Here is a 15,959-nt window from a genome sequence, read left to right on the forward strand (position 1 = left end):
ATAAAACATATTACATATTGTTATGAAGGTGTCCGTTAGTAAATTATATAAATATACTTGCAGTGTGTATATTGTACATATTACATATTGTTATGAAGGTGTCTGTTACTACATTATATATATACTGGAAGTGTGTATATTGTACATATTACATATTGGTATGAAGGTGTCTGTTACTACATTGTATAAATATACTTGCAGTGTGTATATTGTAAATATTACATATTGTTATGAAGGTGTCTGTTACTACATTATATATATACTGGCAGTGTGTATATTGTACATATTACATTTTGGTATGAAGGTGTCTTTTACAACATTATACATATACACAATTTCAGTGTGTATATTGTATATATTACATTTTGTTATGAAGGCGTCCTTTACTACATTATACATATACTTGCAGTGTGAATATTGTACATAAGTTAAAGTTAAAGTACCAATGATTGTCACACACACACTAGGTGTGGCAAAATGTGTCCTCTGCATTTGACCCATCCCCTTGTTCACCCCCTGGGAAGTGAGGAAGGCAGTGGGCAGCAGCAGTGCCACGCCCGGGAATCATTTGTGTTGATTTAACCCTCAATTACAACTCTTGATGCGGAGTGCCAAGCAGGGAGGTAATGGGTCCCATTTTTATAGTCTTTGGTATGACTCGGCCGGGGTTTTACTACATATTGTTATAAGGTTGTCTGTTACTAGATGATATATATATATATATATACACACACATACTTGCAGCGTGGATATAAAACATTACATATTGGTATGAAGGTGTCTGTTCCTACATTCGATATATATATATATATATATATATACATACACATACTTTCAGTGTGTATATTGTATATAACATTTTGTTATGAAGGTGTCCTTTACTATGTTATACATATACTTGCAGCGTGTATATTGTACATGGTTATGAAGGTGTCTGTTACTACAATGTATAAATACTTGCAGTGTGCATATAAATCATTACATATTGGTATGAAGGTGTCTGTTATATATATATATATATATATATACATATACATACATATATACATATATATATATATATATAAATATATACATATACATACACACACACACACACACACACACACACACACACACATTGGGACAAAAAAGTATTTCGTCAGCCACCGATTGTGCAAGTTCTCCCACTTAAAATGATGACAGAGGTCTGTCATTTTCATCATAGGTACACTTCAACTGTGAGAGACAGAATGTGAAAAAAAATACAGGAATTCACATTGTAGGAATTTTAAAGAATTTTTTTGTAAATTATGGTGGAAAATAAGTATTTGGTCCACCATTCAAAGCTCTCACTGATGGAAGGAGGTTTTGGATCAAAATCTCACAATACATGGCCCCATTCATTGTTTCCTTAACACGGATCAATCGTCCTGTCCCCTTAGCAGAAAAACAGCCCCAAAGCATGATGTTTCCACCCCTATGCTTCACAGTAGGTATGGTGTTGGGATGCAACTCAGTATTCTTCTTCCTCCAAACACTACGAGTTGAGTTTATACCAAAAAGTTCTATTTTGGTTTCATCTGACCACATGACATTCTCACAATCCTCTGCTGTAACATCCATGTATCCATTTTGGTATAAACTCAACTCGTCGTGTTTGGAGGAAGAAGAATACTGAGTTGCATCCCAAGAACACTATACCTACTGTGAAGGAACATGGGGCTGTCTTTCTGCTAAGGGGACAGGACGATTGATCCGTGTTAAGGAAATAATGAATGGGGCCAAGTATCGTGAGATTTTGAGCCAAAACCTCCTTCCATCAGTGATAGCTTTGAATGGTTGACCAAATACTTATTTTCCACCATAATTTACAAATAAATTCTTTAAAATTCCTACAGTGTGAATTCCTGGATTTTTTTTCACATTCTGTCTCTCACAGTTGAAGTGTACCTATGATGAAAATGACAGACCTCTGTCATCATTTTAAGTGGGAGAACTTGCACAATCGGTGGCTGACTAAATACTTTTTTGCCCCACTGTGTGTGTATATGTGTATATATATATATATATATATATACACATCAGATATACACACACACGTGTAGTGTGTATAGTGTACATATTACATATTGTTATGAAGGTGTTTGTTACTACATTATATATATACTGGCAGTGTGTATATTGTCCATATCACAAATTATTTTTAAGGTGTCTGTTATTACATGATATATATATACGGGCAGTGTGTCTATTGTACATACTACATATTGTTATGAATGTGTCTGTTGCTACAATATATATATATACTTTTAGTGTGTATATTGTACATATTATGAAGGTGTTTGTTACTACATTATATATATATATATATATATATATATATATATATATATATACTTGCAGTGTGTATATAAAACCTGTTACATAGTTATGAAGGTGTCTGCTACTACATTATATATATATACTTGCAGTGTGTATATTGTACATATTACATATTGTTATGCAGGTGTATGTTACTACATTATATATATACTTGCAGTGTGTATATTGTACATATTACATATTGGTATAAATGTGTCGGTTACTACATTATATATATACTTACAGTGTGTATATCATACATATTACATATTGTTATCAAGGTGTCTGTTACTACATTTTATATATATACTTGCAGTGTGTATATTGTACAGTTCCCCTTTAAGAAGCCATGATAAAAATGGTAGATTATGTACGATTACAGCTGATGCCAAGCGTTCTTTAAAGAGCAGAATTGCCTTTTCTGACACATTATGATATACAATTACTCATTACCTATTAATAAACATCTTTGTTCAGTTGGTGAGTATGTAATAAGATGGCCACTTATTTCAAATATTAAAATAACACTGCTATATACAGCACAAACCAAATTCAAAAACTGATTATGAATTAAAAATGTTGACATAAAAACTATATTAGACAACCAATTCTGAAAAATAAAAACAAATTGAAGTTTTATTTTAATATTTGCAAGTTATGGTGTGTCTGTGTGTCTCACCAGGTGCGTAGTTGGAGTCAGTGGAGCCCCACCCACCCAGCCTCAGGGCGGAGCCATCCCAGCCAGAGGAGGCGGAGCTGGGCTTCTGACTGGTGAGGCCAGGTGGCGGTCTGGAGGGGGCCGCCACAGACAGCGCCTTAGAAGGCAGGGGGACCTTCCACAGCTCGTGGGCCAGAGAGGAGTTAGACACGGAACCAGCGCTGGGAGACCACTTAGACTCACTGGATCTGGCTGCAAGGACAAACAATTTTGACCCCAAGGAAAAAGGGTAGAAATTTAAGTTCCAAGAAGAAAGGCTACCTGAAGTGCTTTGTGCTGTACTGGTGAGGGAACCGCTGTGGCTGGAGGCACGAATGGATGACCAGGCACTGTTAGAAGGCATCGTGGTGTTCAGTGATGAGGATGGCCCTGAGCAAAACAGAGGGGTGATGAGCCATGGATTTCATGTTCTGTATGGCCCTCAACCAAGGCTTCTCTTATCTCTCCTGCTTTGCTTCATTGTCTTGCCTCTTGTCCAAGAGCTAAACAATGGAATTTATCGAACCCCCCCCTCAACAAAATTGACAAGATCTTCGAGATAAAGACTGTTCCTGTACAATGTGTGTCTAATCTTAAACGGGTTTGTGCTGAAAAGTAAGTGTACTTGTGCAAAAGACAGCAAGCTTGTGTTTGGATGGAAGCTGCCAGTCCTGACGGAAGGTTTGCTGCTAGACACTTGGGAGAAATGGAGGGTCTTGTGCCTGGTGATTCTTTCAGTCAAGGACATTGAAGACATCTACATATTCAGAATCATTAACAGGACATTTGCAGGCCTCAAATTTTTAAATTTTTAAAGTCAAGGCAAGTGTTGCCTTAAAGGAGGGCTCATATTCTAAGGCACCAAGGCAAAAATTATTTTCTTTTGAGGGAGGGGCTCCAAACCATTTCAGGTGACTACCTCTTGAAGCTCATTGAGAGAATCCCAAGAGTGTGCAAAACAGTAATCAGTGCAAAGGGTGGCTATTTTAAAGAGAAACTAGAATATAAAACATGTTTTCAGTTATTTCACCTTTTTCTGTAAAGTACATAACTTCACATGTGTTCATTCATAGTTTTGATGCCTTTAGTGACAATCTACAATTTAAATAGTCATGCAAATAATGAGGAGAAGATTTGTCCAAACCTTTGGCCTGTACTATACATGTACATATATACATACATATATATACATTCAAACCCTGCATTAGCTGACTGGCGTAAGAGTTGTCGTGATATATCCACACATTTGGAATATGCTGGCAGCTGTACCAAAAAGGTGCCACAATGATTCAAGGATGGTAGCGCTGTGGGCCCTTTTGTGGTTTCTGGACTAAATCGCAAACCGGACAACATCTTGTAAAGCGTAATGATGATCAATTTAAGAGTCAGAACGGATAACTGGAATTTGTTTGCTCGCCCTAACCAAAAGACCCCTTATCTACAATTGAGATCCCTCTTGGCAAACACCCCAGTGAGACCACAGCAGCGAAAGAGGCTCTGAATGGCTTCCACCAGTCTTCCTGTCCTACATGTCTGTTCTTGGACAGGTTGTACTGAAAACTCATTCTGTAGTAGGAAAATAAAGTTCTAGTTTTTTTTTTTTTATGTGACCTACCATTGCTCCTGTCCCTGAGGTGGTCTGTGTCACGGACGGTGTTGATGGAGAGGTTATTGATGACACTACCAGGAGTCACGTAAGGGTCAGTCTCAGGGTCAATGTTGGGGTAACCTTTCCAAGGTTCTCCGGGTCGGAATTCTGCGCATACACACAGCCGTGAGAACCTATTTCCGGCATGGCAGAATATCCAAGCATGCCTACCTGGGGGCCAGGTGACTGTGTTTCCGTGGGGGAGGGGGGAGTTGGCACGGGGCGGCCAGCCGTCACCCACCGAGCCCATTGATTGGCCGGCGGGACTTAAAGGGGGTGGAAGGAAGTCATAAAAGGAGTCCTCCAGACGCATGCCTGACGAAATAGCACCTGTGGGATAAAACCGGAAAAGAGAAGAATGGTCAGAGAGCAGAATGAAGCCCAAAATGCTTTTAGGCAGAAAACCATTCCATCGTTAGCTCTGATTAACACACCAGTTTTCAGCTAGCGTTTGGATCCACAGTTGCCAGCTAGTGTGAGTGTGCAAACAGTCAGCTAGCAATTAGCACGCAAGCAGTTAACCCGCTAGTTGTCAGGTCGCCATTAACACGCCAGTTGTCAGCCAGCAAGGAGTGCAGCAATCGTTAGCTCCGATCGGCACATCAGATTAGTGCATCCCTTGTCAGCTAGCGATTAATGTGCCATTGACAGAGAGCGGTAAGTGCGCCAAAAATGATTCCCGGGTCCGGCCACCGCTGCTGCCCACTGCTCCCCTCACCTCCCATGGGTGGATCAAGGGTGATGGGTCAAATGCAGAGAATAATTTCGCCATACCTAGTGTGTGAGAATCATTGGTACTTTAACTTTAACAATTGTAAGCTAGCGATGAGTGCGCCAATTGTCAGCTGGCGATTAACACTGTAGTTTTCAGCTAGCGATTAGTGCGCTAGTTGTCAGCTAGCGATCAACGCACCATTGACAGCGAGCGTTAAGTGCGCCAGTTGTCAGCTGGCAATTAACACTGCAGTTTTCAGCTAGCGAGGAGTGTGTCAACACTCAGCCAGCAATTAGCACGCAAGCAGTTAACCCGCTAGTTGTCAGGGAGCAAAGAGTGCAGCGATACTTGGCGCTGATTGGCACATCAGTTTTCAGCTAGAGATTAGCACGCCAGTTGTCAGCTAGCGATGAGTGTAGCGATACTTGGCGCCGATTGACACATCAGTTTTCAGCTAGAGGTTAGCGCGCCAATTGTCAGCTTGCGATGAATGCCTCCAATTTTCAGCTAGTGATGAGTGCGCCAATCGTCAGCTAGCAATAAATGCGCCAATTGTCAACTAGCGATGAGTGCACCAATTGTCAGCAAGCGATGAGTGCACCAATTGTCAGCAAGCGATGACTGCACCAATTGTCAGCTAGTAATGAGTGCGGCAGTTGTCAGCTAGCGATTTGCGCGCCATTGACAGCTAGCGATGAGTGCGCCAGTTTTCAGCTAGCGATGACTGCACCAATTTTCAGCTAGAGATGAGTGCGCCAATTTTAAGCGAGCGATGAGTGCGCCAATTTTCAGCTAGCAATGAATGCGACAATTTTTAGCTAGCAATGAGTGCGCCAATTGTCAGTTAGCGATAAACACTGCAGTTTTTAGCTAGCGATGAAGGCACCAGTTTCCAGCTAGTTACTAGTGACAGTCTACTATATACCTTGAATATGTTAGTATTGCACAGCAACAAGATACTTTTAGGAGCAGTTTCATTTAAAGGGGAACATTATCACAATTTTAGAAGGGTTAAAACCAATAAAAATCAGTTCCAGTGGCTTACTCTATTTTTCAAAAAAAGTCTTTAAAGTGCCTGATTTTCGCTATCTGTAAATCCAGCCGTCCATTTTCCTGTGACGTCACTGTGTGACGCCACTGCGTGACGCCAATACAAACAAACATGGCGGATAGAATAGAAAGATATAGCGACATTAGCTCGGATTCAGACTCGGATTTCAGCAGCTTAAGCGATTCAACATATTACGCATGTATTGAAACGGATGGTTGGAGTGTGGAGGCAGATAGCGACAACGAAATTGAAGAAGAAACTTAAGCTATTGAGCCATATCACGACGGACAAAAGCAACGCGGACGAATTCAGCGATCGCCTTCTAACCAACAATTGTATCTTTTGACGACTGGAGCAACTTAAATCTGTCGATTGGTAAGTGTTTGTTTGGCATTAAATGTGGGTGCAGGGAAAGGCTGGATGCAAAATAGTTACAAATGTACATACAGCTAGCCTAAATAGCATGTTAGCATCGATTAGCTGGCAGTAAGGACGTGACCAAATGTCTGATTAGCACATAAGTCGACAACATCAACAAAACTCATCTTTGTGATTTTATTGACTTTATCGTTGGAAATGCATCTGCTTTTAGTGTCGCAGGATATCCACACATCTCTGTCGTAGCATCGCTATCGTCGGTAAAATGTGCAGAACAAACGAGGGACTTTCGCATCTTTTGACACTGGTGCAACTTGAATCCGTCGATTGGTATGTGTTTGTTTGGCATTAAATGTGGGTGGAGGGAAAGGCTGGATGCAAATATAGCTACAAATGAGGCATATTGATGCAATATGTACATACAGCTAGCCTAAATAGCATGTGAGCGTCGATTAGCATGCCGTGCTAATCGATGCACACTCCACGTAAGTCAACTTGAATCCGTCCCTGATCGTGTTGTTACACCCTCCGACAACACACCGATGAGGCATGATGTCTCCAAGGTACGGAAAAGTCGAAAAAACGGAAAATAACAGAGCTGATTTGACTTGGTGTGTGTAATGTGTTTGAGAAAATGGTGGATTGCTTCCTGTTGTAACGTCACGGGTGAAAGGTCATCGCTCAGACAGCGAACAATTGAAAGGCGTTTAAATCGCCAAATTCACCCTTTTAGAGTTCGGAAATTGGTTAAAAAACATATGGTCTTTTTTCTGCAACATCAAGGTATATATTGACGCTTACAAAGGTCTGGTGATAATGTTCCCCTTCAAGTACGGTGCTGGAGTCGTACATCATGTAGAGTCAGAGAGTTGCGTACCTGATTTGCTGTTCTGCTCCAGAGGGTCAGCAACCCACAGTTTCTTCAGTCTGGACTGGGGTGGCTCTTTGTAGCCCAAAGCTCCACCAGCAGTAGTACCAACACCCAAGTCCAGGGATACATTCAGGTTAGAGTTCAAGCCTGGGGGAGGAGTGGAGGTTATGACATTACAGTTGTATCATTGACATATTTTTCATACATACTTAAAGGGAAGTTGCTGAAGGATCCGAGAGAGGAAGCATCCTTCTGCAGGTCAGGACTGTTGTGGGGCAAGTAGTTCTCCAGGTACGGTTTCAGGGCCGGGGACTGTTTCAGCAGAGAAGGGTCCAGGTGTCGCGGGGGCTGCATCATGGATGGAGATGAACCAATAGGACGCATCTGAAAAGTAGATGCAAAACGTTAAGAAAATACACCTTAATACTTAACTATGAGCCGCTACTTTTTCTTACGCTTTGAGCCCTCTGGCTTAGCAAACGGTACTGCTAATTTATGGATTTTATGCAAATAGTTTTCATTAAACACATGCAAAGACATTGGACGAGTTCACTCACTACTGGTGCTGCTGGGTGAATGTTTGGAACCGCAATTAGAATTGCTGTTCTGTTTTCCATTCATCATAGCGTTGCTACTCGTAGGGATTCTTCATTCATCACTCCAAGCAACGTTTGTAAGTTTTACAATACAACTAAAACAATTTTTACTTACTAAAGCGTCCCTTGTGTGATGTCTGTAGGAGTGTTTTCATGCATATTTGCACACGTTAACAATTGTCTAAGTTACCACCCAAAAAAATGTATAAAATGTTTTCAAATTGCTATTGTTCTATACATTTCTGTAAATTCCGGACTTTCATTTGGACGAAACTTTGGACCGGAAGTAAAAGTGCCGCTCCGTCTTCTATTCGTCCATAGCATGTCTGCTCATATGGATTCTTCATTTATCACTCCAAGAAAACATTTAAGTTTTACAATATGAAAAAATCAATTCTTACTTACTAAAGCAAATGTTTTCATGCTCATTTTTACGTGCTAAAAAGTGCTGTTTACGTGAACTAACATGCTAACACGTTTAAGAGTGTCTGTGTTAGTATTATTAACTTTCAATGGCATTCTTTTTGTATCGTTTCACTTTCACAAATTCCTCAGTAAATTCATCAAAACGTCACTGTGGAGTTATTGAGTCTGTTTAGCTGATTGGAGAGCTAGCTTGCGCAGCTAGTGGGTCCATGACCATGACTTCTGTTTTGTTCGATCAGCCGTTTTACTGCCGTGTTACAGACACCCTTTGGAAACAATTAAGGTATGTAAAAAAAAAAACATTTCAGTGTAAATGTATACTCATATCTGAGGTTTATAGTCTGCTGCGTAAATATATGGAAAAAAAAGTGTTCTAAAATGTAGTGGGTGTGGCTTGTATCGTCCGGGAAAGTTGGTATAGTGAGTGGAGAAAAGCAAACCTGATCAGGCGGTCGTCCCACAGGCATGACTCTCTGGCTCTGAGCCTTCTGCTGCTGCTGCTGCTGCTGCTGCTGCTGCTGCTGCTGCTGCTGCTGCTGCTGCTGCTGCTGCTGGAGGAGAAGACGCTGCACAGACAAAATGTAAATGAGCACACAATCTAAATGTTTTAATTCCTTTGGAAATTACCTGCAACTGGTTGAGCTGAGACAGCTGGCTGAGTTGGTTGAGTTGGTTGAGTTGGGAGAGTTGGTTGAGCACAGCGACCTGCTGAGGGCCGAGCAGAGGGTTGAGGGCTCCATTGCCTCCTGGGTATTTCAGCAGGGATGGAGGCACCTGAGAACATGCATGTTTACTTTTAGTTCTCATCTTGAAACAGTTGCAGCGTCACAATGGGAACTGCACTTCTTATTATCAATCCTTATATGAGACATGTTTTTATATTTTATGCATTTTAAGTCTGCAGGTAGCTAACAATGAAGATCATGGGAGAACACTATTCCCCATGAAGTTCCGATCCGCATCCTACATGTTTGTTATCTTATACTGCAGGTGTGACGAACTGGTTTTCATTGAGGGCCACATCAGTTATGGTAGAGGGCCGCTTGTAACAATGAGTTAACATAATACATTAACAATATATTTTTTACATTAACTGCAAAAAAAATGTTTTAAATTTACTTTAAAAACTGGCAGATCAGTCACCAGAATTTTTACGGTGAAAGCAGTGGCTTTTTTACAGCATATACAAAATTGAATAAATGGAATGGAGAAACAATACCACTGTTTTTAATGGTAAAATTCAAGCAACAGAGCTGCCTTTTTTTTTTTTTTTCAAATACAAACAAAAAAACATTAAACATTAAAACAACAATATTTTACAGTGTCTTACTATATATGGAAAAAAACAGTACCAAAGTTGATTTTACGCTAAAAAAGCCAGTCGGCAGAATTTAACCGTAAAATCTATTGTCGATTTTACAGTCTACAATTTGATTTAAAATTTGTTTTAAAATCATAAGTACAGTATTTATCTTTATTTTAACAACATTTTTTTAAAATAAATGATAATATAATGTTTTGATTTTAATAATATTGCATTATAAAATATATGCAATTGCATGCAGTACATGACTTTTTATGTTAAAGGGGAAAGAACAAATATATTTAAATGATAAATGATAAATGGGTTGTACTTGTATAGCGCTTTTCTACCTTCAAGGTACTCAAAGCGCTTTGACACTACTTCCACATTTACCCATTCACACACACATTCACACACTGATGGAGGGAGCTGCCATGCAAGGCGCCAACCAGCAACCATCAGGAGCAAGGGTGAAGTGTCTTGCTCAGGACATAACGGACGTGACGAGGTTGGTTCTAGGTGGGATTTGAACCAGTGACCCTCGGGTTGCGCACGGCCACTCTCCCACTGCGCCACGCCGTCCCTTAGTGAGAAAAGACTAAGCATTTTATTAACGCCTATTATTTCCAGGCTTTCGCGGATCACATAAAATGTGGTCACATGTATGTTATAGCCGTATTCCAAAATAAATTTTTGTCCAGAAAATTCTACACAAAATACCCCATAATTAGAATGTGAAAAAATATATTTTTTAATGTTTTGCAAATTGATCCAAATGTAGGTAAGTATTGACAGTCTTTGTTTAATACTTGATGCACCTTTGGGAGCAATTCCAGTGTTTTTGAATATGATGCCAGTAGCTTAGCATGCCTATCTTTGGGCAGTTTTGCCCATTCCTCTAAGGCTGTAATCGCTGCCAACAAAGTATTGAACAAAGGCTGTGAAAACGTGTGTACATGTGATTTTTTAAAACTTTTTTTGAGTTATAATACTTTTGCAAAATAAAACCTTTGGAGATTGTCATTAAGGGGTATTGTGTGGAGAAATTTGAGGGCAAAAATTGATTTATTCCATTTTAGAACAAGGCTGTAACATAAAATGTTGTCCTTTCCAGATGCAGTGCAGTGTACGTCAAAAAAGTGCCAACAACACTCCAATTACATGTTGTAACCTGAATATAAGCTATATTGTTATTATAAGTTCTAACGCAGACAAACAATTTTTAGTGGCGCATTGTCACAGAGCGCTAACTAGCTTATACTGCTATATTGAGATATTTAGCTGCTGCATCGCCTCTGAGTTAGTGAAAGTTAACTCTAGATTATAAATCATGTCTCTCACCTGGATAGTAGTTGTGGACATAAAGCCACAAGTTGGTCAACTTTGACATCCAACTTATACCCGGAGATGGCCAGAAAGACATGAAAGGACGCTTGTTTTTTTAACCCTTTGAGGATTATAATGATTTGTTGATATAAAGTGGAAGATATAAATAAAGTACTATTTAATCTAATATAAACATTCTATCCGTCTTTATCCCAGTGAGAGCAGACATTGTACGGTCAATGATTGTTTTATTATGTTTATAGTTTGCTCAGCATTAAGCAATACTGCTACATGATGCTTAGTGTTTGTTGTTGCAGGGAATAGCAAATGTGATGTGTATGTGAAATCAATATTAGCAAAAAAAGTAAATATCACCTGTTATGAATATTGGAGGCAATTAAAGATTGTTTTATAGGGGAAAAAGAGTGACTCCCCTTGGCTCCATTGTTAGTTGACTTTTGCTAACATTTATTTATGATTTAGAATGCATGGAAAAAAATAAAATGTGTTCTTGTCTTAGATAAGGATTGTGAATGAAAGTGCAGTTCTCCTTTAAGTCTGTAATCTATCTTTGTATGGTAAGAAAGGCCACTAGATTTCAGGGCTTATGGGTGGTATACCTGAGGGGGGAGGATGGGAGGAGGCACTTGGTTACGATAGTTAGGATGCGGGAGCTGTGAGTGCAGTCCACCACGGCCTTGTGCTAAGCTGCTGCTACCCAACATAGAGTTTACATTCTAGGCACACAAAATAGGAAGAAGACTTTGTCATAACAGAAAACAACTCCAAAAAACAGTGGAAAATAAACATCTCGTTATTCATCGTGAAATACTTCCTTTGGGCTGGTGTCGCCCAACACTAATCCTCTGATGATGAAATGATTTCATACAAGGGCTTATTTCGATTAAAAGTATAATTACTTTTAACCAAGCATCTGTACTAACAACTAAAGAAACCAAGTTCAAAATAGTGAGTAAATTAAGCAGATGAAATAAGCATAGTAACAAAATATTACAAGCTTTCAAATAAAACACAGTTATACCCTGAATTCTGAACTATAAATCGCTACTTTTGCCAAACGCTTTGAATCCTGTGGCTTATAAAAGAGTCGGGGCTAATTTATGATTTTTTTCCTTGCTGACGGCCATTATGTTTTGTGTTTAGTAGTTTCCATTGAAATCAAGCAGATACACTGAAAAGGTGTGTAATTCTTTGTGCTATGGCATCATATTTTAGACGACTTCACTCACTGCAGGTGTTGCAGGTTGAAAATGCACTTCTTGTTTTTTTTTTTTTTGGAAAGCTTTCGATATTTGAGACGATACCGCCATTTTTTGATTTGCCTTTGGTCACTTGCAGTAGAGGTGCTAGCATATTAGCTAATGCTCAGACATTACACCTTTGCGCACAGCCGATGTGCTTGCACCGTAGCTCCTGTTCCTTTTTTAATTAACCAGAGGTAACTCAAGCTGGTGAAAAGATTCAACAAAAAAGCCGACCATCAGCCGCTGCAGTGCCGACTGCTAAAGGTACAAACTAACTGTATGACATTCAAGTTTTTTTAAAGTAATGCATCAATTACTTTCCCTAGTAATTACATGAAATAGAAAGTAATTATATGAATAAATACATTACTTTTGTGGTTAAGTAACTTCAATTTAATTATTTTTAAAAAGTAATTTGAGAACCCTGTTGGCAACAGTTTTGTGGTGTTAAAACTAAATACTTGTTTTAAAATACAGTTATATATTGTGTACCGCGATGCAACCTAAAAATAATGGGATATCAGCTTTGGTCCATATCGCCAAGCCCTGCCTTAAACTAAAAATAAAACTATCCACAGCGTTTCTACTCGTATGGATTCTTCATCACTCCCAGCAACGTTTGTAAGTTTTACAATATAACTAAAACAAATCTTATCTACTAAAGCTTCCCATGCGTGATGTTTGTAGGAGTGTTTTCATGCATATTTGTACATGCTATTATAATGTAATGAAGCTAGCATCGTTAACATTAGCTAATATCCTAACATGTTTACGAGTATCTGTTACCACCGGAAAAACTGAATTTTATTTTTTTCAAATTGCTATTGTTTTTTACATATCTGTAAATTCCAGAATTTCAAGTAGACTAAGCTCTCAAACGGAAGTACGAGTGCCGTTCTGTCTTCTAGCCGTCCATAGAGTGTTTACTCTTATGGATTCTTCATTCAACAATCCAAGCAACATTTGTAAGTTTTTTAATATAACTAAGACAACTCTTACTTACTAAAGCGTCCCATGTGTGATGTCTGTAGGAGTGTTTTCATGCATATTTGTACGTGCTAGCGTCGTTAGCAAATATGCTCACACATTTACGAGTGTTTGTGTTAGTACTATTAACTTACAATGGCATTCTTTCAGTTTAGTAAATTCACCAAAACATCACCATGGAGTTATTGAGTCTGTTTAGCTGATTGGAGAGCGAGCTTGCGCAACTAGTGGCTCCATGACCATGACTTGTGTTTTGTCTGATCAGCCGTTGTACTGCTGTATTACAGACACCGTTTGGAAACAATTAAGGTATGAAAATAAACATTAACAAAATAATTTTGAGTAAACTTATTTCACAGTGTATATATCTGTGGCTTATATTCTGGTGCAGAGAATATATGGAAAAAAAAACATCTTCTCACATTTAGTGGGTGCGGCTTAAATACTGATTGGCTGTATAGTTGGGAAAATACGGTAGTTTGCATGAGTAAAAGTTGTGTTAACATGGCAGACATACGAGACATCGCCCACACTCACCTGCTGAGAAACACCAGCACTAGAGTGGGCAGGAGATGTCTCAGAGTGATGACATGGGGCAAGCTGAGCACAGTTGGAAGGGGAAATGCTCATGCTCTGACTGGAGCAGTGCTGGTCAGAAGCAGGGAGGGAAACCGACAGCTGCAGAAGCAAGACCAGGTGCACAGTAGACGGACGGCGAGCACAGTGGGTAAAGTGGGAGCAGGGGAAGGGGGGGAGAAAGTCGTTAAGGAGCGGGGTGGAGACCTTCAAGCAAAAATCTTGTAGGACCAAGGTGAGTGTCAAGCAAGCAGCAATGAGTGGAAGAGCAGCAAAGCAGTAAGGCTGACTTATCAAAAACTGAGGCTGGGCGATAAAACCATATGAATATATATCGCAATAGATATGTAATCGATATCGTAATCAAAGAAAAAAAACGCGCAACGCAGGAAGTGATCACTGATAACAGCCTGTCAGGTGACAGTATCAACTATCATTCTCTGCATAGAGTAAGAAGAGAAAGTCAAAATGAAAAAATTGTAGATAAGAGGGAAATTCGCCCTGGCAGTTTTTGGATGTTTTCAAAGGGACCTTAGTCAGACCAATGTGCTCTGTATATGATGCAAGGCAAGAGCGCTAATACCACACCACCTTGACTCACCCTTTAGAGCACAGCTGTAACTTCCTGCCATTAAACGTGCAAAAAAATGTTCGCAGGTTTCTCCAAGTTTACATTTTCACACTTTGCACTACTTTCTTACACTTTATGAAGCATTTCTTACATATTCCTTATTTTTAAGAAATTTTTGTTAAGATAGCTGAGAGATTATAATCAGAGGATGGTTTTATTTCAAAATAAAATGTGTTATCCTCCTGCTCCAGATTTTCCATAGGTCATAAAAAAAATGTACTTAAATAAATACTGCATAACAAAAATATATTTCCATAGTTAAATCACAGAGCAAATTAATGTTACACAGGAACATTCTGGCAATAAAGCTGCAGAAAGTAGTTCTCAGGTTTCTCTGCTTACATTTTCTCACTTTGCAATATTTTCTTACATTTTATGAAGCATTTCTTACATATTCCTTATTTTTAAGAGCTTATTGTTAAGTGTTCAATGTGATTTTACTATTTTGTTTATATTGTTTGAATGTTTTCAATGCTTGTGTTGACATTTATATTCTACCTCGATAGCTGAGGTATTATAATCGCAGGAAAATTACAGTAAATTCCTTTTCCTAAGCTTTGAACCCAGCGGCTTATAAAACGGTGCGGCTAGTTTATGGCTTTTTCTTCACTGGCGACAGTAATAAAACAAATAGTTAGAAAAAACACAAGCAAACACTTTGAATAGGTGTTATTGTTTGTGCTACGCCGGCATCTTTTGGACGCGTTTGCTAACTGCAGGTGCTGCGAGTTGAAAATGTACTTCCGGTTTTGACTTTAACCGAAAGTAAAGTCGTCCATAGGATTTCTGCCCCCATGGATTCTTAGATCATCAGTCCAAGCAACGTTTGTAAGTTTTACTATATAACTAAAACAATTCTTACTTATAAAGCTTCCCATGTGTAATGTCTGTAGGAGTGTTTTCATGCATATTTGTACGCGGGGGGACGGCATGGCACAGTTGGGAGAGGGGCCGTGCTAGCAACCTGAAGGTTCCTAGTTCGATCACCAACTTCTACCAGCCGAGTCACGTTCGTCGTGTCCTTGAGCAAGACACTTCAACCTTGCTCCTGCCATCAGTGTGTGAATGTGGAAATAGTGTCAAAGCGCTTTGAGTACCTTGAAGGTAGAAAAGCCCTATACAAGTATAACACATTTACCATTGCCA

At 39.3% G+C, this 15,959-nt stretch overlaps 1 protein-coding gene across 6 annotated transcripts in view; it reads right to left on the bottom strand.

Annotated features, from left to right (window-relative positions):
- The window catches only part of LOC133556203 (trinucleotide repeat-containing gene 6A protein-like), a 108,365-nt gene that overhangs the window by 12,950 nt on the left and 79,456 nt on the right, over positions 1-15,959 (bottom strand). For 4 of the 6 annotated variants that reach the window (XM_061905899.1, XM_061905897.1, XM_061905898.1 and 1 more), the window contains 10 exons: positions 14,144-14,284; positions 11,975-12,091; positions 9,353-9,499; positions 9,166-9,291; positions 7,913-8,087; positions 7,710-7,850; positions 4,860-5,018; positions 4,656-4,796; positions 3,323-3,430; positions 3,023-3,253 (listed from right to left, as the gene is read on the bottom strand). In XM_061905899.1, the coding sequence (XP_061761883.1) occupies positions 3,023-3,253; positions 3,323-3,430; positions 4,656-4,796; positions 4,860-5,018; positions 7,710-7,850; positions 7,913-8,087; positions 9,166-9,291; positions 9,353-9,499; positions 11,975-12,091; positions 14,144-14,284 (1,486 nt within the window). The remainder of the gene's footprint in view (positions 1-3,022; positions 3,254-3,322; positions 3,431-4,655; positions 4,797-4,859; positions 5,019-7,709; positions 7,851-7,912; positions 8,088-9,165; positions 9,292-9,352; positions 9,500-11,974; positions 12,092-14,143; positions 14,285-15,959) is intronic. The other 2 variants (XM_061905900.1, XM_061905901.1) reach the window with 2 other exon arrangements.

This window comes from Nerophis ophidion, linkage group LG07, assembly GCF_033978795.1.
Source record: "Nerophis ophidion isolate RoL-2023_Sa linkage group LG07, RoL_Noph_v1.0, whole genome shotgun sequence".
Classification (NCBI taxonomy): Eukaryota; Metazoa; Chordata; class Actinopteri; order Syngnathiformes; family Syngnathidae; genus Nerophis; species Nerophis ophidion.